The sequence below is a fragment of the Agelaius phoeniceus genome, chromosome 8, assembly GCF_051311805.1.
Source record: "Agelaius phoeniceus isolate bAgePho1 chromosome 8, bAgePho1.hap1, whole genome shotgun sequence".
Classification (NCBI taxonomy): Eukaryota; Metazoa; Chordata; class Aves; order Passeriformes; family Icteridae; genus Agelaius; species Agelaius phoeniceus.
The window spans coordinates 12374862-12401031 of NC_135272.1; the positions used below are offsets into that span (position 1 = coordinate 12374862).

Below are 26170 nucleotides of genomic sequence, written 5' to 3' on the forward strand. Positions count from 1 at the left end.
CCAGCAGCAGGATTTGCAGCTGCATGGGAAAACATTGGATTCAGGCTGCCACTGTCATTGCAGACTCAAAGCAGTCATGTTCTCACCATCCAAGAGTAAAGGTGCCCTGCTATTCCATGGGAGGTGTTCTCCAGATGGATGGAACTCAGTGGCTCTGGAAAGCAGCATTTTCTCTGCTCAGAGCAAGATTACGAACTCCATCAGACCTGCTGGTGTGCCTTTGGCAATGGGCAGGAGCTGGATTTTTGAAGGGGAATAATGCACACTGGGCAAAAACCAAAATGTTTGGGGCTGGAGAGTTTGCGTTAGAGAGACTGTGAGACAAACAGGTAAAGAAAGGGGTGACAAGAGAGGGTTGCAAAGTGAAATTAAGATTAAAATCAGAAATTCTATATGGACATATATAGATAGACATATTTATATGTCATATGAAAAGGAAGATAGGGATATGATTTTACTCAGAGTGACATTGCTAAAATGGAAATCAGCTCTAATTTTAGGAGCTACTAGTGACCCAGAAAACATTTGTGAAAACCTCCTCACTCAATGTGCTAGAAATAGTGCACCATAACCCCTCACCCTGAACTTCATCCCAGCTTTTACCCTGCTCCTACACTTTACTCCCATAAACCCAGCTCCTTCTGAAGTCTGAAATATTTCCTCAGCTCTGGAAGCTGCTCATCACTTCTCTCTAGTCCAAATCCAAGTATCCCTGCTCCTGCAGACGGGCAGACACTTTTAGTGTCCTGCATCCCTATTTTATCTTCTTCTTGTCCCTCCCAGAGAGTTTAGGTCTTCATCTCTCCATATTCCAAAATACTTCATTTAAGAAAGACCTCAGCAAAATGCTGTTTTCTGAAATCTCTAAAAGCTTCAGCTCTGTCTGGGGCACAATTATAAAACTGTCATCTTTTTAAAAGGGCTCCATCTTCCATATTCTACTCCCCCAGATTCCTCAGCAGTGAATTGCAAAGGATGATTACTTGCTGCACTAATAAATGTTCCCATTGATACATTCTGAACCAAAAAAGAACTTAAGACAAAACTTTTACAAAAGCATTTGCCTACTTCCTCTCTAAACCTACAGCTAAAAAAAAAATAAAATATCCTTCTGCAGCAAAAACTGTGGAAGGAACTCAAAATTGTTTAAGCCGAGCAAGTTTCTCTCAGTGCCAGAATAACCCAGTCCCTGGATTCAGTAAATAAAGGATATGCAGTAGGTCAGGGCAACCTCAACTTGGAAATTCATCTGAATTTGTCCTGGATGTGGCCATTGATTCCAGTTTAGCTCTTCCAAGAAAGGATTTGCTGCTTGTGGAGAGGGACTGTGAGATGTAATTTCTGAGCCCACTGTTGACAGAGAGACACCAAGGATGGCAGTGGGCTCAGCCCAAGGTTAAGAGGGGATTCAGAAAAGAGCTGTAATTACTTGCACAGAATGTATGTAATATTTAGAAAATTTTTCAGTTGCCCAGCATGCATTAAGAGCTCTAAAAATTGGACACTGGAATTGGCAATGTTCAAACAGAAAACAGAATGTACCCTCTGTAGCTGAATGCCACAACAGATTGCAGAGGATTTCTGAGAAATCTTCAGAATTTAAGGCAAGATGAGATGTTTTTCTGGGGGACAGTTTCTTCCCAGCCCCAAAGGTGTGACAGCAAGAGGCATTTGGTGAGGTTCACTAAAAAGGGGGCAGGTTGAGGGGATTAGGGTGGTCTTTTCTGTCCTTAAATACTCACACTGAAAATCAGATCAAGGACTGTCTTTTATAAGAATTGCATCTTTTCTGTTTATATTGTGTTTGAACCTCAGCTCATATAGAGAGCTTAGAACAAAAGGTTTCCTCAAGGCATAAAATAAATATTTTACAACATAAAACTTGTAATATTCCCTTGGTGTCAAAGCAAGTCTGTCTTGCTGGTCTGTTCAGGAGCTACAGTTAACCAATATTTTCTGATGTATTCAAATGAAAAATATGACCAGAAAGCTGAGGATTTAAACAACAAAAATATGGAATATTTTTTTGGAAATTGTTTTATTTTTTGGTGGTTTGGTTTGTTTTTCACTTGAAAATTACATTTACAGTGCAGGGTAATTCACTGTTTTTAGTGTCTGCATTAATGTGATCAATATACACAATGAGGATTTTTTCACTTTACAGGCAAAAAATATTTGTGTGTTTTCATTTTTTCATTTCTCTCTACTCATATACAGTAACTGCAAATAAAAATTATAGGTTTCCTAGTTTCCTAAAAGGAAAGGAAAGTTGTGGGAGAAAACTTCAAAACCTGACAACTAAGATGGAAAATCCCCTATCAGAAAGCAATTCTCAAATACCAATTTAGCACACTGCTGATGTGTAGAGTCTTTAAGAACTATGGGGTCTCGTTTAACCTCATGCCCTTGACTGGTAAATCACATTAAATTTCAGTTATGTTACAGAACTCTCTTCCTACCATCACTCTTCACATTTGCTTTTGATTAAAAGATGGCATCTGCCAGAATGTGTCTGAGAGGAAAAGCAGTTTGGATCTGGGAGAGAAAGAGGAGGATGCTGGAGAGCAGAAGGGCTACACAAAAATGTATTTATCTGGGTTCTACTAATAACTGTGGACTTAAAAGTACTAAAAAAATCCCACTGTTGAGTATGTGTTACACAGCCCTGGTCATTCAGCTGCTGGCTGCCCTTGGTTTCTGGCATCCCTCAAATATTCTTTTTTTTTTTTTTTCTTTTGCTGCATCTTTGATTCCTGCTGCTGTGTTAATTTTGTACCTGGGTGTTTCTCTCTCTCTTTACTTGGGACCTTCAGCAGGATCCTGCAAGGTTGCTAAGCTCTCTGCTTTTCCACAATCTTGTCTTAAGAGGAATCCCAATTGATGTGGCTGTGCAAAAGACTCAACAAAGTGGTGGCTGAGTCCTCAGGTGCCTTGCACTTAATTCCCAGAGTCTGTAACCAAAACTGCTATTTCTGTATCTGGGAGAAGCCAAGTTGCTGCCAAGGCTGCCTGTCCTGTCTAGATTTGAGGACAATGAGTCCTTCTCACTAATAGCTCTATCTGGTATCTTAATTGGCAAGTAAATTAATAAAAGATGTGTTTATTGCTGTGCAATGAGCTTGTTTGTTTTCTCTGCTGTCATTGATTTACTTTGGACGGGGGAAGGAGGCAAGTCTTTGAATTCACTTGTATCCCTCTTACAATTGAAACATCATCACTTTTTAGGAATCAGTCTTTCTGTCTATTTTCTCAAAATGGAGGCCAGAAGTATAGGAAACTGGAATTATCACAGTAAGGTCAAATGTGGTGTGACAGTGTTTCTTTAGGTTATCCAATTTATGTACCTAAGTGACTTAGCATCAAAAGGCAAAGAAGATGGGGTCTTTCTTGTTATGATTTTAAAATTTACCTTCTTCTAACAAAAATACTTGTTGCATCAGCTCCGTAATTGGGGAAATCATTGCTTTAATTTCAGTTTCTAACAAACTGGGTTGTTTTAGAGCTATATTCACATCGGAGGCTGCAGAAAACCAACGGGAGCAGCAGCAACCTAAGTGGCTTCGTTCTTATTTATTTCTTTCTTGTTATGATTTTAAAATTTACCTTGTTCTAACAAAAATGCCTTTTTCATCTGGTCCATAATTGGGTAAATCATTGCTTTAATTTCAGTTTCTACCAAACTGGGTTGTTTTAGAGCTATATTCACATCAGAGGCCACACAAAACCAATGGGAGCAGCAGCAACCGAAGTGGCTTCGTTCTTATTTATTTCTTCCCCAACAATTATTTTATTATGGAGTACTTTCCCTACTTCTAATAAATAACCCTCGTTGCTTGTCCTGTCTATAACACATGACAGAGTATCACTGTCAAGGCCCATTGTAATTCCCAGCGAGTCGCCCCCAGCTACCCAGCAGAGCAGAGTCGTTTGCAAATGAAGGACATTTGTCTGAATGACACATTTCTGAATGAGAACTGCTTTGTTTTTGCAGAGAGTTTGGCCGCTGGAAAGTAAACAATCTTGCTGTGGAAAGAAGAAATTTCCTTGGCTCCCCACTGCCACTGGCCCCCGAGTTCTTCCGTAACATAAGGCTGCTGGGACGGCGCCCGACCCTTCAGCAGATCACAGAAAACCTGATCAAGAAATATGGGACACATTTCCTGCTCTCAGCTACCCTGGGAGGTAGGGTTAATTTCTTGGGAATGTTGGGGGTGAGCTTGGTGGGAGTAGACAAAAAGTGCTGGTCACATCTGTTCCTCCTCCGAGCGGCCAGGATGGGCAATGTTCTCTGTGGAAGCGGATTTTGTCCACTCTTGGGACTCCTCTTTATTGGTGCTGGGTGTAGAATTTTGTGCACAAAAAGAGAAGAAATCCAGTTGCTAAGATGGATACTTGAGCTCCATTTAGCCCCATGTCTTTTGGGGGTCTTTCTCTGCACTGAGGTAATTAGGAAGAGTGATTTTTTTTTCTGTAAGTGGTCCTTGTAACAATTAACATAATAACAGCTTACAGAAATATCTGGGTCCATTGCAGTCCTGCAGAAATGGAGCCAGAAAACCAGTGGCAAGTATTTCCAACAAATCTTTTAATTTATGAGACTTTTAAACTACTTTGTCCATTGGAAAATCCCTATATTGTCACGTTGCCCTTTTTAGAATTAGTCTTCACTTAACCAGTGGGACTGCATTTTCAAAATGGGATGATGAGGCTTTGCCATGTCATTCCCATTAACTTAATGGAATCTGCATCTTTCAGTCCCCCCAGACTAATCTGGAAAGGGTAGCCCCATGGATAATTGGGATCCAGTCACCAGATGGATTGAAGAAATCCAGTGAAGAGGCCTAATGTTCAAAGGAGAGCATAAATTGTTCCGAATGAAAGATAATTACTACCTGTGATTACCCATCCAGGCATTACACAATGAACTGACATTTTAGAAATGCAGCTCTATCCCATCGTGGGTGATAATATTAAAGATAATTCTGGTGATTGAGTGTCCTTCCAGCAGGACAGGCTTGTTGAAATCCTTTATTCACCTGAGGAATGGTTCTTTTTAATACATTTCATAAATGAATCCTAGCCATTTGTAAAGGAAATGAGAGCCCTCCTAGTCTCTCTTGGCTGATAGCTGAGATCTGTAACAACCCAAATGGCTCACAGAGGCTTCCTTTTAGAGGAGACCATCCTAGAAACAAGAGGAATTTCTGTCTTGCTCCAGTTATTTTTAAAAATAAAGAGCTAATTTCTATCACTATTTTGGGAACTAGTACCTCTGCAGCATTACCATTAGAATTTGGAGAACAATTTTTGTGTGTTGACCACCAACTTGTAACAAAAATCCCTGAATTTATTTTAATTACTTTGAATATTTTTCCATGCAAATATACACATTTTATAAATGACTGATTTCTTGAGTATAGAACACATGGCACATTTGAACAGGAAAACTAAATGCTGAAGAGAAAGAAAATGTTCCTGAAAATATAAAGCATAAGGACTAAAGGTTTGGCTGCAGCATGCATCCCACTTCAAGGATTATCCAATGGTAAAAATTATTTTTCAGTATTGCTACCTATCTGCTAATTATTACCTAATGTAAATAGCAGTAGCTCCTCAGCCACGTGATGAAATTCATTGCCAAGGTGAAACTGGATCTTGCAGCTCTAGGAAAGCATTCTGACATCCCCACAGCTGATCTTTACATTCAAAGCAGTGGCATCACACTGATCACCACAGAGCCACGGAGCTGACAACCTTCAGGAGGTCTGGATCTAAGGAAAACTAAACCTTAATGGTCTTTCCTTTGAGGACATTTGAAAATTCTAGCTTAGACCTTCAATATTCTCCCCACAGCCTCAGGATTTGCTGCAGGGGAGCTGAGCTAGGGCACCACTTTGTCACCTCAGAAAGGCTCTAAAATGCAGTAGCTGCCCCAGCCTTGCCCAGATTTTCACTCAGAGGGAGACAGTGTTGACTTCTGGGCTCTGTCACTGCTTAATGAAGTCAAAGGGAGTTTTCATATTAACTTGGGGTTTGATTTAGGTCCCTAGTCTCAATTTTTAGGCATGATTTGAGGCACACCTGCTGCCTTCCATTATCACTGGATGGGTGCTGAATACTTTGAAAAATTGGTTCAATTACAATAATTACAGGGAATTAGTAATTTCTAAGAAAGCTTTCATGAGGTAGCTAATAAACCCATACTTTCCTGGATGTGTTAGTTCTCATTTTCAGCCTGGATTGAATGGGGATTCCCACAGATGCTGGTCCACATTTGATTAACACATAATTAGATTTTTTTATTATTTTAATAATGTATTAGTATTTTCCCTTTAATTACAAGTTGGTTTTTATTGTGAAAGCTTGTCACTTATGTAGCTTGTTAAAAGCAGAAGACCAAACGGAGTGTGCACAGTACTTTTATTTAATGAATCCCCAATCATCTGTATTCATGGACAGAAAGGAAAGCTTGGCAAATGAACGATGCTGTGATAAGATTTGTGTGCCTCTGTGACCATTTGGTTTCGATAAAGATCCCTTTTTGAGCATAAAGGGAACTCTTGCACATGGTTGTTTGTGAAACATTCCCTAGTCTTTATTCACAAACACAGAAATACACTCCTCAAGGGCATCCAGAAATGAGAACCAAGGGAAAAAAGTTCTATATTTCTTGCTGCCACAAGATAATGTGGAAAGTGACATTTCTCACTGCTTTTATTTCTTATGGAAATTTTATCTCCTTGTGCCATAAGCCCAAAGTCCATAACGAGTGTCATGATCGAAGGACCTTGTGTGACCCAGTGGTCTGAGCACTCACTATGACTTTCCCTCCTTTTTCCATTTATACTTTTTTGTTTTGCCTTTATACTTTCCTCTTCTGCCTGTCCACAGCATCGTGCAATGATGGTGCAGTTTGCTGGAACTACACTTTAAAGGATTGCAAAAAAGCAGATGTGGGCTTTGGAGCTGGAGGATGTTGGGAAGCCTGGGGTACCGCTGTGGGATGGATTTAAGAGGACAAAACTGAATCACTCCCGCTTTAAAGACATTCCTTAAATGCTGTTCCTGCAGAAAAGGCCATTTAGCAAAGCAATAGAGTTGGTGATGAGGATAATTAGCACACCTCAATGATAGGCTCTTGTTCCAGGCATTTGGGTGAAGTGAGGCTGATTTGGGTGCTTTGCAAGATGAAGACAGCAGGTTTTGCAAGGAAGTGCTCCTTGCACCTGGAAATTGCTCTGAACAAACCAATTTTTTAGGACAATCCCAAAGCTTCTTGTGAAACCAGAACCTCGTTAGGCAACTGCCTAAGTGGTCACCTGAAACGTTCCAGGGCGATTTATTTTTACTGCTATTGTCAGTCATCTTTGCTCAAGGTGTTCATTACCAGACCATCAATCCATTCAGCTCTCCGGGTCAGGAAATAGCCCTTGATGTTGTTGAAGGCTCGGTGAATCGGCAGGAAAAGAGGTAATTTTGTCTTTAAAACAGACAGTCTTAACAGGAGTGGGCAGATCAGCTCGACCCCAGCCTCTCTGCACTGATTACAGCCCTGCGAGAGCGATGGTTGCACCTTTACTTTTCTTTACTTTTCTCTGCCCCTCATTAATATTCCCCTGGAGCTGCGAATTATTCTGCCTGCAGAGACGGGGGAAATTGTCAGGTGGTGTAAAACAGTGAATCTCAATGGGTTCTGAAGGATTTATTAGCACTTGCACTAACTGCTGATACGACCTTTGCTTTCCATAGCACTCTCTCAAGGTAAGGTGCAAACTATTGGCAAATAAGGGAAGGAGGGCACAGCCTCAAATGACTGATGTGAGAAAGAAACTTGAAAATTTTGCATCTGATTTGCATACACCAGTCACACCCCCCATCTGGGTATGTAAATTCCCCAGAATTTAAGATTATGGAAGCTAAGGGGAGGGAAAAAAAAAACCAAACCACAAAACACATTAACTTTCTTTCCTCTCCCGTTTACTTAATGAAGAAAAAATTTAAATCCTTAAACAGATGGTCTGTATAGAATTAACGTGCACTGTTATTCACTTGAACCATTGGAAATGATGCCACATCTGGCCTGACATTAATTTATATAGTTTCTGAGCCTGTGCATTTCCATCAGCATCTGCTTTAGTTTGGGAAAATGACCTGATAAAACCCTAATGGTACCTTTGGTGATCCAGACAGGAATAGATTTTCCACTAGCTGGTAGTAGCTGGTGTATTTATTTAGGTGTGGTTATTTAGGTAGTAGCTGAGGTGTTTTATTTCATCAGAAACCTTTGAGGAGTTCATAGGCCAAAGACCTTTAGTCCTGTGTAAGGTACATTTGTGTGTATGAACAGAGGGCTCTGAGTAGGCATCTGTGGGTTATGCTAGGCTATGGCTACCTTGGAGTGCTGTCCTTTATTTCCTGTTTCCTCTCTTTCTGACATCAAGTCAAGGGAACTGCTTGGATCACTGCCTTTTCCTACCACTTCCCAGTCTGCAGATGAAAATATGAAACACCAAGGCCTATAATCCCTTTATTATTCCAAAGATGTGGGTATAGGCAAAGCCTCCCAATGACTGAGGCAGAAAATAGCACTAACTATTTAAATCATATGAATATGTACTGTTATGTATAACAAAATATATTTACTCCTTCAATAGATGGTTATATTTAGTTACAGTTGTTACAGCATTATTCTAATTCCACCATGTTGATGGAGATTTACATTTTTAATTTAAATAATTAATAATTTAAATAATTAATAATTTAAATAATTCCTGAATATAATCATTTAAATAATTCCTGAATATGTATTTAAGATGAAGGCATAATTAATTTCTAATTTCTGAATGCCATTGTTATTTAGGACTCTTACACCTAAATGGTCATGGACAGGTTGTATATCTGGGTAAATTTCTATATAGTTATTTTATTTTATTTTATTTTGTTTTGTTTTGTTTTGTTTTGTTTTATTTTATTTTGTTTTATTTTATTTTACTTTATTTTGTTTTATTTTATTTTATTTTATTTTATTTTATTTTATTTTATTTTATTTTATTTTATTTTATTTTAACAGCTTGTGGTTTTGGGACCTAGTAGAATTTATAAATATATGTCATGGACAATATGTTCCTATAAACTTAACAAGAATTAAAAATTAAAGTTAAGTTACAAGCTTGCATATTCCAGGGCAGGTGAGGAGAGGACTGGCCACTGTGGCAGGGTCAGTGAAGAGCATAAAGAGCATCAGTCCCCAGCCCCTGCAGTGACAATCTGTCAGGGACAGCCCCCACATGGCAGTAAAACACCCCTGTAGTGACTGAGAGCTTCTTGAACCACCCAGCTGGGACATGTGGAATTGTTTTGTGAGCACGACTGAGTGTTTCCATGCTACTTCCTTTAAACGTGAGAAAGTGAAGTTTAGTGTCTCTCGGATTTTGGGATGGAGAGCAAATGCAGCTTTCAGAGCTTGTGAAAAGCACAGCTGGGAGGATTTGATGCTGAATAATCATGTTTTATAAATGTTCACTGTCATTACTCCTTTTCAATCCTTAAAATTCATAACCTTGTTTTCTAAATCACGCTTGTTTTTAGCTGATGCTTGGATGTCTTCTTAGCCTGTTTTTATGGTGGCAGACAGTAACAAGTGAAAAACAAGATTCCTCCATGTTTTCAATGTGACACAAGAGTCTCTTTTGGCATGGGTCTAATTGTCTCCAAATGAACTTAAAACTCAAATTGTCATCCCTAAATCTATGTTAGCTCAGTGTTACTTCCCAAACCCTGGAGCTCTGGGTGCTGAAGGGAGCCCTTTCACAGCTCTGCAGGGACAGGGGTGCCTAAACACCAGTCTAGGGAGGAATCCAGTTTTTCTAGAAAAGCTCAATCAGCTCTGACAGATGGAAAACTCTGTGAAAAGTCATTTGGGCAGTAAATATTCTTGAATATAGTAATTTAAATAATTCCTGAATATGTTTTTAAGACGATGGCACCTGCTGGTAGCGCAGTGCCTGGAAATGCCAGTGATGAGCCAGGATGTGTGATACAGACATCTCTTGTGTGAGATGCCATGAAAGCATTCAAAGTCATTTCAGTCTGGTTACAAAGAATGAAAACCCAAATATATCTGTCAGGGTGTGGGGATGATGCCTTGAGAAGGCTGGCCTAGAGCAGAGGCTGGACAGAGCTAAAGAATAAAACAGGGATTTATCAAAAGGCCTCAATGGATGCACCTTGGGCAGCACAAGAGCCCAGCCAGGGCTGCACCCAAGATGAACCAAAATGGCCCCAAAATGCACAACTGGTCACAGGGTCTCTCACTTTTATAAGTTCTGCTCCATTTGCATATTGGAGTTCATTGTCCAGTTACAGCTTTAGGTTATGAAGTCCCATCCTTGTTTTCCTCTCTTCAGCCCACGTTGTTTGTGCTCTTGGGGCTGAGATTTGGATCATTTGTCCTTGGTCCCCAGCTAGGGAAGGAATTGTTTTGTTTCCCTGCTCTGTGAAGCTACTATCCCTTGATATGAAGCTCAGAACTACACACTTAAGCAGGTCAGACTCTGAAAAATAGAAAAGCTGAAACATGAGGCCTCAGGGACAGAGCCTGCAGGGCTGGGGGTGCCAGGGGATCCTGCCAGAACACACCCAGCAGCCACTGCCATAGAAAGTGCAGGGTCAAGCAGGACAAGGCAAATAGGATGATGTGGTAACTCTGACATGGTCCAAACATTCCTTTCCTGAGATGTTCTAATCAAAGTAAAGCATCACAACACACAGCCCTGTCCTTTTCCAAGGCTTGTTTGTTTTTGAAATGGGAGATTTTGTTGCAGTTCTGCTGTCTGCTCCTAGAGAGCAGGGAACAGGAAAATGCCTGAGATTTTTTTAATGTGAACAAAACAAGCTCTGATTAAGCAATAATATAATTTGGAATAATGAAACACAAGGATCTAAAAAATATATTTTTTAATCTTTCCCAGAGATTTTCTGCAGCTTTAAGTCCTTATTTCTTTGCCTTTACAATTCATTATATTTTCAATGGAAAGGTGGTTGACCTTGCAAAAGCCACTTCAATCTAAATAAACTACCTCAGATCTCTGGAAAAGGGGAAAACGTGGAGAGAAAGCTCCCAGGAAAATTTTGCACACAATCTGTGCATCCTGAACTGGTTGCTGGCACAATATTCACCCTGTGAGTTCTGCTGTTGTCTTCTCTGATACCACAGAACCATGGCATGGTCTGGGCTGGGAACATCCTTGGACTGAGTTGCTCCAAGCCTCATCCAACCTGGCCTTGGACACTGCCAGGGATCCAGGGGCAGCCACAGCTTCTCTGGGCACCCTGTGCCAGGGCCTGCCCACCCTCACAGGGAGAAATTCCTTCCTAAAATCAGTTCTAAACCATGTCTTTGCAGCTCCACAAACAGTTGCACAAAGCCCATGACCCCTGGCTCAAACCTCAGCCCACTCCATTGCTTCTGATCCCAGAAACATCTTTCCTCCTGGCTGGAGTCACATGGCAGGTTGTGACAAATCAGGTTTTATTGCATGGGCATAGTTGAATGCCAGCAAAGCTGGAACCCAGAGCAGGTCCTGATGGCAGATTTCTCTCAGGGGATTAGAGGTCATTAGAGTTTGCTGTGCTTTCCCAGTTCCCTCCTCGCTGCAGTTGTGAACCTTTGTCCACATATTACAGCAGAAAGATTAAATAATTGGGTGGGGAAATCCTGGTACTTGAGGAGGCTGTGCTAATTTCTGGTTCTTTGGAGCTTCAGGCAATTAATCCCTGCATTGATGACTTCATGCACAAAATAATGACCCATTAGGAAACTGTAGGAGGAGAAGCATAAATGTAGTGGTGGAAACTGAGGTAAGCTCCAGCTGGAACAGCCACCTGTCCCTCCCAGGACAAAAGGAATATTCCAGACAAGCCCTGCAAGCCTAATTAGATAAAAAGCTCCTGTATAATGCAAGTTTTGCCTATATAAGGTCTGAAGGGCTTGTCTGTCCTCTGAATTTCTGAGAGACTGGGAAACACATAGTGTGCATTGGGGAGCAAGGAGTGTGCTCCTGGTAACTAAAGACAAATGTTGTGAGGCAGAATTTGCCAGCAGAGGTGATCTCCTGCACAGAGGCACACATTCCTCACTTAGCATTGCTCACCGCCAAGATTAGCTCCCTTTGAAGATGATGTCATGTTTTCAGCCTAGATTTTTATCCTACGGCTATTACTTTTTGGCACATAATCCCATCTGAAGTTGGCATCCTCTGCACGGGCACGGTGCCACAGCAGCAGATGGGTGAGCAGTGAAAGTAGCACAAGTGGCAAGTCAGACCTTAGCAGGGTAACTTCCTTTCCAGGAACTAGGAAAAGGCACTCAGTGGAGTTGTTCAGCACCTAAAATCCAGGTATAATGACATTATTAATCAATTGTTGAGCGAAATGCTGAAGGATGCAGGTAACCAAACACACGCTCAGAGAGTGAGGAAATTTACTTCTGTCCAATTTATTTTGGACATAAATTGCACAGAAGAAAATACTGGGTCCAGAAATTACTTTTCCAATTTGTTTTGTGATGTAAAGAGTTTTGCCTAAACACTTTACTAAATGAATGAATTCTTGCTTAACCTGAAACACAAAAGAATATATCCATGAACTAGATGGTAAACATGGAAAATTTGACAGTATCAGTAGGTGTGTTCTGAAAATGTTCCTAAGAACTCACTCAATTAAGCAAGTCAGATTTTTGGGTTTCAATAATCTTACAGAAATTAAAATTTCTGAATTCAACAGTATTTATCCACGTCTCTGCAAAGAGATAGAAAGTGATCATCCTACACAAGATGCCAGAGCTTCTATTTTCTTTTGGAAAAACACCAACTTTCTGGAACCCTCACATTTTTCAGTTACAAAAATTTGCTTCAAAGCAACTGTTCTATCAGATTTCAAGCACTGCTGAATTGATTAGAAAGCACATGGCTGCTCATAACAAGGTGTAACAAGGTGCCTTTCTTCTAAAATCAGCTCTGAGAGAAGGAAACAAGCAAACATCTCAAGTATTACAGTGTTTACATTTTCTTTTATGCCAACACAGAACGCTACAGAAAGACTGCATTAAGTGACCTTGGAAATAAACATATTTTGTATGTTCTTCAAGTTGAATGTTTACAGAATCTCTCTGTTCTGTTGCACGTTGCTGATGCCTGCTGGGGCTTCTCTCTCCCTGCCCAGGAGAGGAGTCGCTCACAATTTTTGTGGACAAACGGAAGCTGAGCAAGAGGTCAGAAGGGAGCGACCCCAGTGCCAACAGCTCTGTGGTGACCCTGGAGACCCTGCACCAGCTGGCAGCCTCCTACTTCATCGACAGGGACAGCACCCTGCGCCGGCTGCACCACATCCAGATCGCCTCCACCGCCATCAAGGTAGGGACAGCGGCGCCCTGAGGGTTTCTGAAAAATCCTCTCTGCACGGGGTTTTCTCCTGGGAAGCTGAGAGGCCTCAGGAAAGAATGAAAATAAGAATTATCTGACTGTTGGGAATGTGGTTTGGAGGTTGTATACCAACAGGTGCATCTTTGACTGGTTCCATGGGAGTTGTTTTTAATTAATGACCAATCACAGCCAGCTGCGTTGGACTCTGAGGAATCAGTCAGCAGCTTTCATTATCATTCTTTTCTAGTCTTCCTGATGTATCCTTTCTTTTTCTTTAGTATAATTTTAGTATATCATTTCTTTTAATTTAATATCATAAAATAATAAATCAGCCTTCTGAGAACATGGGGACAAATTCTCATCTCTCACCTCGTCCTGGGACCCTCACAAACACCACCACAGGACAGCTCCAGGGCAAACCTCCAGGGGACATCCCAGCTTCACCAGCTCCTCAGGAAGTGTGGCTTGATTGGTAGCTGTTAGCAGAATAATCAGTTTTATTCTCTTTTTTTGCCCACATCAAAGGGTTCGATTTATTAGGAAGGTGCTAGCATGGAAGAGGTTCTAAAGATGTGCTAGAGATATTAGTGATGAATAATTGGTACAGAAGTGTTTATAGAAGGGTTTAGTCATTGGGACAACCTCATGAACATATGTGATCAGTAACTCCATTTACAGACAGATTTATATTTCTCATACATCTTTCTTTTTCTTGTTTTATTTATGTATTTATTTATTTATTTTAGATATAGTTATTTTACTACTGTGCTTGAATTCCTTTTCTTTTAAAATGACCTTTGGAAGAGTTTGGAGCTCTTGGCTCTAGAGTTTTATGGAGATGTATAATTTTCTGTTAGGAATGAGTTTTAGCACAGTTTGTCAGTGAAAGCACCCTCTGTGCTGACTGCTGCAGCTCTCTCCTAGCACTGGAGGATGTTTGGCCAAGATCAGTGTCCCAGGCAGGACACAAAGCAACAACATCCTCCTGAGGAGATCTCTAGTCTTATGTGACTCATTTGAAATATCCTCTTCCAGTTTATTTCCAGCTTTGAAGGGCAAACAAAATTGTAACTTGCAGTTGAATGTGCAGTAATTATGAAGCTCTTGATGCAAGATGTGATTTAGGATCCTTTCTGCTCGTTGGAGCTTTCCACTGGAGACCAAGATCTTCATTAAAGACACCTGAAACCAGATCCAATTCCCAACTGCCTTAGCTGTTACTCAAACAAATATAAATTTACTTCCTTGGAAGTGCCTTTACTGGGAGAAGGATACAACCAGAATTTGTGGCTCCAGGGCACATGTTCAGTTTGGCTGCTGGTTCCTGGAGGATATTCCCAAAGTCCCATCCCTCCTGGAATGGTGCCATGGCAGCTCAGCCCAGCCCAGCTCAGGGCTGGTCATGTCCTGGTGCCAGAGTTGAGCTGAGAGTGCAGCAGAACCATCCCAGGTTTGGTTGAGGCTGCCCATCTCATCACCTGGTCCTGGAGGAAGGACTGGATTGGGAGCTTGGGGCAAGGTGGGATTGGAGTCTTCTCCCAGGTAGCTACTGATGGACAAATGGAAATGGCCTCAGCTTGTTCCAGGGTAGGTTCAGAATGGATTTTAGGAACATTTCCTTCCCTTAAAACGTGGTGAGGCATTGGAAGGGGCTCTCTAGGGCACTGGTGGAGTCCCCATCCTTGGAGGTGCTCAAGAAGTGAGTGGTTGAGATGTGGATTAATTGACAGATTGGTTTGAAGGTTGATGTTCTTGGAGGTCTTTTCAACCTTAATGGTTGAATTTTCTGATCCTTGCTGCAGACCATGGTATCACCCATCCCTCAGATGTGACTTACCTTTATAACCTGATTTTATTATGTACATGTGCAGCAACCCTTAAAAGCAGGCCCCCTCCACATGCAAAAATTCCTTCTGTGTGAAGATAATTGGTGGCTGCAACCAGTGGTAGCTCAAGTGACAAAACACAGAAATGTAGAGACAAAACACTGCATGAAAGAAATCTGCCCTTTCTGGCCACTGAAATATTTTTAGGAAAATTTGTGTCACAATGCAAAATTCAACCCTGCCCACCTACAATTTACAGAGTAACCTTCTGCGTGTCCCAGGATTTCTACAACCACTACAAATGAAAGATTTCTCTCCAGCCTGCTGCTGAGGTGGATGCAAACCAAGTGTTAGTCCACCAGCAAATCTGATTTGGTTAATTGGCAGCAGGAGCCTCCAGGAAATGGTTCTATCATCAGATACAACAGTGCTGATAAATGAAACCCTGGCTTCTCCCACCGCTTTCATTGAGAGGCTGGGAACATTTGCATGACAAATTTCTACTGTCAGAACACTTAATTGAACAAAAAACCTGTTCCTGTTGAAATGCAGGAGCACAAAAACAGCCAAGGAAGGTTTTTTTTTTTTTTGTTTTTGTTTTTGTTCTATATGCTCAGGTTTTTGAAAGACTGCTGTTTTTAAATTGGAAAACCATCAAGTAAAGTTTTAGATCCAGGCTGTAAGTAGCACATTTGAAGATTATTCATTAATCTTCAATCAGATATATGCTGACATCTGAGTTAGAGTACTTCATTGAGTTCTCTGTACTACATACAGATCTCTGTCCCAGCCTAAGGGCTGGTTTGGGAGAAGTGACACCCTGAAGGACCTGGGGACCAGGGTGACCATCAGAGCCTGCCCTGCTGTGCTGCTGCAGGGAGGAGTGACCCCAGTTCTTGTTACACCACAGGCTCCTGAGCAGCTTTTAGAGTCCCAGTGTCACCAAAACTGCAGGAAAAACAAAAACTCTCCAGCATGACTTTTAGTGTTGGAGAATTAAGGCATTGCTTTATTTTGGAGAATTAAGGCATTACTTTATTCTGGACAGGATGTTGTCCTGGCCAGGATGTGGAACAGAAATAATTTCATCCATGTGTTGCAGAGTAAACCATTCCATCACACATGGCTCTTTACTAGACTTTTCACATACTTATACAGGCAAAACCCAGAGAAATTCATTGGTTTGATGTTCATTGGTCCCAAATTACACAATTCTCAATATTTGGGTTCCTGTGGGTGTTGATCCTTTCGCCTTCAATGCTAATTAGATGCTCATGTGCTGCTCCCAGGCTGCAGATGTTAAACCATCAGGACTTGCCCAGGCTAATGAGTTTTTTGAAAAGAAACTTAAATTCCTTTCCCCTGGGCAACCCCTGGACCAAAGTTAGTTAAAAATTTTAAAAGTTGTATCATTTCCAACACCAGCACTTCCCCTGTCTGGTGTACTCACCACAGCTCTCCTCAAAACCTTCCTCTTTTGGATGGATTTGCCAAAGGAGTCCAAGGAAAGGTCTCACAGCTTGGCATAACTCCATTTTACCAGCATCAAAGAAATCCAAGATAAAGGTATTGCAACAGGTTGACAAATCCCTAAAGTTCTGAAGTAATATTAGAGGTTTTCCCAGCAATCATTTTTGATTGCTGACTAGTTAGCAACAACATCAACAACAACAAATCATGTTCAGGACCTAGATAGTATTTGATACTGTCATTTTTATTCATTTTGGGTGGCTTTTTCATATGCGGTATTCTGGACTCTACCAAACTAACAAGAGTTGTTTATATTTTAGGAAGAGAGAGCTGAGAGTATCAAAAATGTTCCATATAACTCATGGTCTTACTAGGAAGAACATAACCACCCTGTTGGGAATGCATATCTGAATAAACCAGCCAAACAAAAATATGATATGGAACAGAAAAGACTGAAACCACAAATCAGAAGCCCTGACATTTGCAGTCAAATCAGAGCACTCTGGTGCACAAATGAAATCTGCCACTCAAGTTCCTGGAATTTGGGCCTTCTAAATGAACAGGAATAATTTTCTTTGCTATTTGACTTATTGTTTGTCACATTTCCTGTGATGATGGGCAGACTGAAAGTGCAGCGGGAGTTAGGAAAAAATAGCACAACCCCTTGCACACCTACATGTTTTCTGATTCTAGTGCTCAGAGACTGCTCTCTTGATGGCTGGGACACCTCTAAAATATTATTTGAGAAGGGAGATTACAAATACAAATACAATTTCTTTCCTCCAAAACCACACAACCCCCCCCACAAACAAAGCCAATATGTGATCCTTCTTTTTTCCCCAGATTGGTATAAGCATCCCTTTTCAGATTAGATCACATCACTCTCACACCTCTTTTTTTTTCTATTTCTATGAAAAAAAATTGCATATTTTCTCCTAAAAAAAAGAGATGATTTTTATCCACATGTGATGTATCTTCTAAACAAATGACTACATTAATTCTGTGTCCTTTCTTGTAATTTTTTGTTTCTCCTGCTACCCGTGACATAATTATCCTTAAAAGTAGGATTGAGGCTGCTGCTGATGTAGGCTTTGCATTAATCATGTGGACAATCCCCTGAATATTCCACATTAAAAGAGTTAACATTATCCCATGGCAACATTTTCTGAGTGGAAATCAAAATGTCCATGGGAAGAGCCCATAGCTCGTATCAATATTTAATATATTTCAAAGTCCCTGACACATACATTCTTTCAATATGATTTTAGCACATGCATTTCAGTGCAAGTGCTAAGGCTCATGTGCTAAATCAACAGTTTGGAGCCTCCAGGGCCTCTCTGGAAGCTCACCAGGTGCCTGAGGGCTGTGTCTCATTTGCATAACATTTACATGAACATACAGCCTGTTGTGTTTGAAATATGACACGTCCAACATCACTTCCTTGGCACGCTCATTTTGGAGGCATTTTCCTACCAAAACCTCTCTTCAGCTGCATGGATGGCTGCTGGTTCTCCTTATTAACAACCTGTTAGGGTGATGGGGCTCTTGTCTAATAAAACCCTGCCCAGCTGTGGGAGTAGAATGCAAATAAAGGCAGCAGAATGCAGATGATAAAGGCAGCAAAATACAGATGAAGGGGTTGTTTTACAGATGATAAAGGCAGCATTTTTCCCCATGTCCTGTCAGTGCCTGCTGGCAGAATGGCCCTGCTGAGCTGGCTGGGGTGCTGTGGCCACGTTCCTACCAGCACATTAGAGATGTTTGTGGTTGTGGGTGGGTGGCAGAGGGCTGTGCCACCAACATCTGGATTTCTGTACATCTGGGTTTCACCCTGCTTCCTGGGCCCCAGCTCTCAGATGACCCCAATTCCAGTTTGCTGCAAGCTGTAATTCCAGCACTGTCCCTAACAAACTTCTGCAATGAGTCTAAACAGTTGTGCAGAACTTAAACATAAAAGCATAAAAACATGAAGACATAAAAACCTAAAAACCACCTTGGCTGCACGGTAAATTAAATATTACTGAATAGTCTCAGTGCATTCTGCAAAATTATAAACACAGTTATGTTATAGCATTGCCATTAATGAAGTGAGGCTGTCCCATAGGTGTCTCTTGGAGGATACTGTCTTCCATCCCAGAACACAACTCCTCCTGTGGGAGCTGGGCCAGGTGAGTACAGCAGAGGTGTTATTGTAGAGTCCAAACAGTTCTGGAACAGCCACAGTGCAACAAAGGAACAGGAGGCAACAGAAGAACAGATGCATAAATTGAATTTTCCACCAGCTATTTACAGCTATTTACAGCCCATTTATTCCATCTGAGTGAGAAAGAATAAACATCCTTGAGAACGTGCCCTGTAATTCCAATTAAATTTTATTGTGCAATTTGCTTTTTACTTTCCCCAAACCACTTTTTTTTTTCTTTGCTATGAGAGATTTAAGCATTTGGTTTTATCTGAGAAGTTTAGATTACAAAGAACAGGGCTCTGTTGTGGTGGTAACTATCTCTGATTGTCTATAATTAACCCGTGAATGACTCATGGTGGGCTGTTAGAGAGGAAACTTAAGTGTAATGAAATTAATTTCTCCCCCAAAACTCAGACTGAAATACAGACTTTTTTTCAGTTTTCTTTTTTTTTTTTGGTCTGAAAAAGCTTGCTTGGTTCAATTTTTTTTTTCCTTTATATCTCCTATTTGCATCTGTTTTTCTGTGAACTCAAGTAATTGCCGTAATCGAAAGTAGAAATGGTGGAGTACTATAAAGCCTTTAGCTTTTGTCAGATTTCTGGCAAATTCTAAATCTCAACAGGTTGCACAGTTTTGTATAAACAGCCAATTTTTGGGAAGCATTTGAAATCCAGTTCTCGAACCCTTCTTGCCCTCACTTTATCCATTCAGTTTGTGGGTAGAATTTAACACTGTACAGCTGTCAAACCTTGTAAAGGACCAAACACTGGAAAAAAAAATTGCCCAGCAACAGCTCTAAAGTATAAAATCACAGTTGGAAACATTGTTTTGGAAAGTCCTGTGATAGCAGGTTTTTATTGATTTCATTAAAGAAATGAAATATAAGTTTCACCAGACACTCATTAGAGATGTGTCTTAGTGTCTGTTTGAAAAGCCAGGTGTCTGCTAAGGAAGGCAGGAGCCTCCCCTGAAATGGAAAATGTAAACCCCCTCCCTCCAAATTGTTATGATTTTGAAATTAAAGGGCTCTCAGGCAAAGATATGGGAGTAGGAATAACAGCTCTTTATTAGGGAAAAAATAAAAATAAGATAAAAATGCAGGAATACAAAGAAACACTGCCAGAGTGAGAGCAGTCCCTGTCCCCTGTGTGTCAGGGGGTGGCACAGCCCCATCCCATGGGGGCTCAGCCCTCCTGCAGTGCCAGCTGTGGCTCTGCTGGAGCAGGGATCCTGCACAAGGGGGGAGTTTTCCTCTGCAGCTCCAGGGCTGCTGGAGATGGGCCTGGGCTCCCTCTGGCCATGCAGGGCAGCAGAAGCTGCTCCTCTGGCAATGCACTGGGCAAAGGCTGCTGTGCTGTCCCAAACCCCAGATTGGATCCAGGTAGGAATGCTTGGCTCCTCCCCTGGGCGGAGCATCTCCCCATGGGATGCTGGGATTGGATCAGCCATGCAGGGACACTCAGTGGCCATGGACAGAAGATAATTAATAATTAATGGCCCATCAACAGAAGATAATTAATAAATAATGGCCCATGAACAGAAGAGATCTCCTGGAGGGAGGATTGGCTGTGGAAGAGATAAAGAAAACTGCCCAATGAACAGAGGAGAACTGCCCCAGCTCTGACAGATGGGGATAGAACACACCCCCAATCCATCCTAAAACCCCGAGCAGCCTCCAGTAGCAGCTGCACTCTGTCACCTTTGCAGCAGAGTGTGCAGAGGAGTCACAAGTGCAGGGAGCTAGAACATCTCCAGCTCGTTGGCAATGCAGCATGAGATGTTTCAGAACAATAAAACAGCACATTATAGAGATGCTTGGATAAGCATTTTGGAAAGATTTTGGGTAACTATTCTCCACTTAGTAAAAAAACCCCAAACAACAGAATAGGATAGAATAGATTACATGATAGAACAAAACAAATTGAAAGGCTCTTCTATTAGTTATGAGTTTAGTCAAGCGAGAAGAGTAAAAAAAACCCAAGGAGATGAAGACTGCCAAACCCTGAGCAGGCTATAAATATACAAATGGAAAGGAGAAACCTTAACAGCACTCACACAACACTTGCCATCACAGTTGTCAAAAACCTATAAACGATTCACACTACAGTTCCTTAAATGTTCCATACTCTCCCTCTTTTTTTTCCCCCTCCTTAAAAAAGTGAAACTAAAGTAAATAAACCCAGAAGATGGAGAAGGGTTTTAGTATTGAGAGCTCCACAGTGAACGTATTGAACAGTGCAGTTGGACAGAGCATTCCAGCAGGAATTTGGAGCTTTGTACAGATCTCAATTTGATCTTTATTCTGTCTGGCTTGTGTATGGGTTGGGAAACTTCAGCACTCTGCCTGTCCTCCACCCTCTAATTGGCAGCTACTGCTTGCCAGCAGGTCAGAGAATGTCAAGCAAGGACTGTAAAATTCACAGAACATTTCCCTGCCTCTGAGCTCTCAGAAACAGGAGAGAGCATGTATCAACAGCTTGTATGAGCACAGAGGTCAGATTAGGAAGAATATCTCAGACCAATAGAGACTCTGCATCAGAGCAAATCAGCTTAGAGAATAATAAAAGGCTGTGGTAAGTTTTCAGTATTCATATTATTTTTCTGAGAGAATTTTTTGGCTATAATACATTTTTGCATGTTTTGTTATTATGGTTTATGATTCAATCTGCAATCATCCCCTTTGATCTATTCATTTAGTGTGAAAAATTACCCCTTGTGTGGGAATCCTTCACAGCTAACTGGCACTGAGAGTTATATCATTGCTGTCTTCTGCACTTCACTGTTATTTTTACCTTGTAAACCTTCTCACAGAGCTCCAGCAGAATTTGCATGTCTGACAGCAAAACTATAATTTAATCTCTTACAAGATAATGCACATAACGCCTCTACATGCTGAAGCAGAGCTGGGTTTAAGAAAGGTTCCATTATTCATCCAGGAGATTTTCTACACTATGGAGTGATCATTATTTTCAGGTCTTTAATGCCTGAAAGGTTGAAAGCTGCTCTGCAGGCTTTGTAGCAGAATCCAGTGAGCAAAATAAAAAAAATGGTTTTAATTTTTCATGGCGAGGTTCTGACCTTGTGCAAGGAATAAACAGCAGTGAGTCAAGGAAGTTTCTGCTCATTCATGTAGGTATCACTGAGATCAGGGTTTCCACAAGCCAGCCTCAACTACCATCTTCCCAATTTATCAAACTGTCTTCATCATCTCTCCCTGATAGCCCAATTTAACCCTTTAATTCCCAGGGAATAGCTACTGCATTTCATGGGCTTTGTGTATTCTTCCTTTGATTTTTATTGAAAGTAATATAAAAACAGATAATAAAAAGGTCCTTTTGTGTCATGCTTATAGTAGTTCATAGTTTTCCAACGTTTATAATAATTCCACCAAATGGAGGTTATGGGTGTCTCCCAAATAATACGTAAATTTACAAGGAAATTTAATTTTATCTTCTCCAAGTGTATCTAGAGTCTGGCAAATGAAAAATCATTCCATTGCAAACAGCTAAATAACTATTTAGTGCAATACAACACCATGTTTTTTCTTCATCTTTTCATGAAATTCTTATTGTGCAAAATTTTAGGTGATGATAAAACCTTGATGATAATAGAGAAAATGGTTTGAAGATGACCATTAAAATATTTTTCCTGTCATGTTTTAGTCTACTTAAGTAGAGTTTGTTCTCACTCCAATTCCCTGTTTGAAACACAGCATTCACAAGAATACTGAGCTCATAATGAAATAAATAGCTCGTGTTCCTTCAGGCGTAAAAAATAAAATGTGTTGGTCTGCTTTTCTTACTGTGGTATTGGTTTACACTGGGGAGGATCTGTCCTTCCTTGATATCCCAGACTGACAAGGCTGTAGTGTGTGACCTGAGACTTCTACCCTGATACCACTGAGCAATGGCTTAGAAATAACTGTGCAGACATACAAGATAAACATTCTGCTAGCAAAAGCCCATAAAGGAAATATACAGAGGCATATATGACTTTAATCCAGATATTTACATGTGCAGGACCTTTAACTGAGAAAGCAGCTCTTGTCAAAAGGCTTTTAACCTACAGTACTGGGAAAGGAGCTGGATATCCAGGAATGTCCTACCTCACATGGCCATCTGCATAGAAACACAGCAAAACCTGCAGGTGGTGGAGCTGCTTTCAGTTCTGAGCAGAATAAAATCCTTTCACTTCCCCAGGGCTCCAGAGTCCTGATAATAACTGCTGCTTTCTTTTCATAGGGTTCCTCTTTTCCCTTCTGAACTTCCCTCCTTCCCTAGATTCTTGTGCTCATAGGAACTCTGGCTCTCTCTTTTTCTGTTTTTTTTTTTGATGGAAGAAATGCATCTGCCCTTATGATACATCATTCTTTGCCCTTGCCATTGGCTCATCTGCGTGAGGACAAGAAAAGAATGAATAAAACCCTTTGGATAAGATCCTATATTCTATATTCTAAATATTTTTCCCTACCCATAGTATGACACATTCATGTATGTTTTAATGAACAGGTCTTGGTATTTGATAGGTCTTTCTGTTCCCATGGATCAGGATGATGTGAAGGATTTTCCAGCTGGGCTCAGCAGTCAGTCTGGGTAACATTACCCTCAGAGCCTAATTCTAAGAGCAGCCTTCTGTACATTAAAACATCTCTTCTAGTTCTGTTCATGAAATAACAATATTGAGAGTCACTAGGTTCTCTGACAGAACTTTCCATATGAATGAAGCAGCCATATGAAATGAAGTTTAAAGCTTCGGTATTAAGTTGCTTTTCTTCTCTAACACAAATTTAGCAAAGCTAAATTCTATTTAGCTTGAACAACTGATAGGGATTTAATGATTAATTTATAGATCAGTTGTAGCTGCCTGGCCTGTAGTAGGTCTGCAAAGATGCAGGAAAACACTCTAAAAACCAAGTTGCATTAAAACAAGAGTTCAGCAAAACTCTAAATTGAGAGTTGGCCACACCAATGAGACAGAAAGGGCAAATGTGTTGCAATCATTTACCAGAGGGAATAAATGGGTGGGAAGTAATGAGGATATAACCTAAAAATAAATCCCTGCACACATCTCTGTGAGCCAGGCAGACACCCCTGTTATGGACACTAATGTGATTCCTTGTGAGAGCTTGGGATGACAACCCCAGGAGGGGGAGTTTGATGGCAAAATCAAATGGACATGAGAAATGTCCTGCTGCATTTGTGACTGCCAGGGAGGGCCAGGGTGTGCTGGGGTGCCACGGGCAGCGCAAATAACTCAGGAGTTTCTGGGCAGCAAATCTAACACCTGCAAACACACTAAATTAGTTAGAGATATTGCTGAGAAGAATATTGCAGCCAAGTTTTAGAATTGCATGGAAATGTATAATCAAATGTAAATTTTCTTAAATTTTCTCTATGGAAAATTAAATTCTTAATTAACCTGCCCTTATCATTTTGATTTTAAAGCTTCGAGACTTTAAATGCCTTTCATGCTCTTTTCAGGACCTAATGTTAACCCATCACATTTTTTCTTTGGCACAAGTTTGGGGTTTTTTAAAATTTTATTTTTCTCTTAAAAATAGTATATACATGATTTTAAAAACTGATCACATTAAAGGTATAATGTTGCCAAATGATACAAAGAGAATTTTTATATTTACTAAGAGGATCTTTATATTTCCAAGAAGATCTTTTTCCTGACACCTCAAAAAGAAAAGAAACATTTTAACTTTTAATCCTGATTTAGGAAGGACTATATTTTTTTATTCATACTTTCCCAACATAAAAAAAAAAAAAATCAATTCACCTGCAGTGTTATTATGACTAATAATATCTGTGAGTCTCATAAATAGGCAAATCATTCATCACACAGAAAAATCTCTGTGGCCTCAGCACTGCCTGTTGGAACTGGTCCATGAAGATACAAATCCTGTACCCAAAACTCTTGGGAAATCCTTGCATGGGATTTTGCAGTTGGGTTAAATGTAAGAACACATTTAACCTGTACAGTATGAGCCCTCAGAATTCTTTGGAGCTTTTTGTCCTCTCTATAGTAATGCAATTATGTTTGGAAAAGGATGTTAAGTTGGGAAATGTGTTTTTCTTAAGTAGACATCTTGGCTTTTGCTTTCTGCAGATACCTTGAGATTTTTATGAACTTGAAATATTATTTTAATTTGTATCTGCGCTGTTCTCTCTGTTTCTAATTTTAGCTTTTAAAGCAAATATATAGATTTCATTTGCTGTTTGTTGCTCAGCTGTCTCTTTAGGCAATAAAAGCTGAGAAAAAAAATAATATTAGTGTTAATTTAAGTAAGATATGGGCAAGCAGAAGTAGCTAAATGGAGACTGAAACAAAATCCTCTGTTTTTATTAAATTTTTGCTAACTCTATTATTTCTCTGTAAGAGAACTTCACTGTCATCTCTTCAAGATTAATTAAAAGAGATAACCTGTTCTTTTGGAGATAAAGGCTGTCCTTATTCTCTGTATGAAGCTGATGCACCTTTGATTTCTGAAAGTGCAGGAAATAAAGGCTCTGGCAGGGCTGCCCTGACTGGTTTTCCAGCAGCCTCATTTCCTGCAAACTTCCCTGTTGCAATCCAGGATGCTGCATGGGAATGTGGCACCTGACAGGCAGTGGATTGAAAATGCCCTTGAAAAGGGAAAATCGTGGCTGTGATGCCAGAGCTGTCAGTGCTGCCAGACTTGTTCCAGTACTGTGGATTCTCCTGGAATTTACTGGCTGTAAATTGCTCCCTGAGATAGTGGGGAATAGACTTGAGCAGAAAGGGGATTGGTCCCTATCAGACAGACCTGAACAGCCTTAAAAAATCATAGCATTTTCAGCAGTTGCAACTGAGCAGAATTCAAATAGTGTGAGCTCGTTTCCAGTTCCTGAAATATTCTGGTTTCTGAGGTATTAAATGCTTTATGTAAGGAGAATGCATTTCAATTTCCTTGTTATTTTAAGGTAAAAATCTGGTTCACAGTAAATTCCTGGGAGTGTAGAAACAAAGCGGTGCAGAATGGAAGGATTAGACTGATCTCTTGGGAAGCTTTAGTGCTGCATTCAGTAAAATTCAAAGTCATCTCCTTGCCCAGAAACTTGAAAGAAGTCCCTTTTTCCCTTCTAATGAAGTTAATGGAAATTTTGCAATTATCTCTTTTGCAGAAAGATCAAGTTTACTGTTCCTCTTCCATTTTACAGATGACAGAAAAATAGGATGAGAGTGTTTCCAGGTCTCCCAAGTTAGGACGCTCTTCAAATTAAAGTGTCAGCCCTATGCTG

The 26170-nt window shown here is 40.5% G+C and overlaps 1 protein-coding gene across 3 annotated transcripts in view; it reads left to right on the top strand.

Moving 5' to 3' along the window:
• Positions 1-26170, top strand: part of BRINP3 (BMP/retinoic acid inducible neural specific 3) — a 203533-nt gene that overhangs the window by 106035 nt on the left and 71328 nt on the right. For all 3 annotated transcript variants that reach the window (XM_054638251.2, XM_077182030.1, XM_077182029.1), the window contains 2 exons: positions 3992-4182; positions 13222-13412. In XM_054638251.2, the coding sequence (XP_054494226.2) occupies positions 3992-4182; positions 13222-13412 (382 nt within the window). The remainder of the gene's footprint in view (positions 1-3991; positions 4183-13221; positions 13413-26170) is intronic.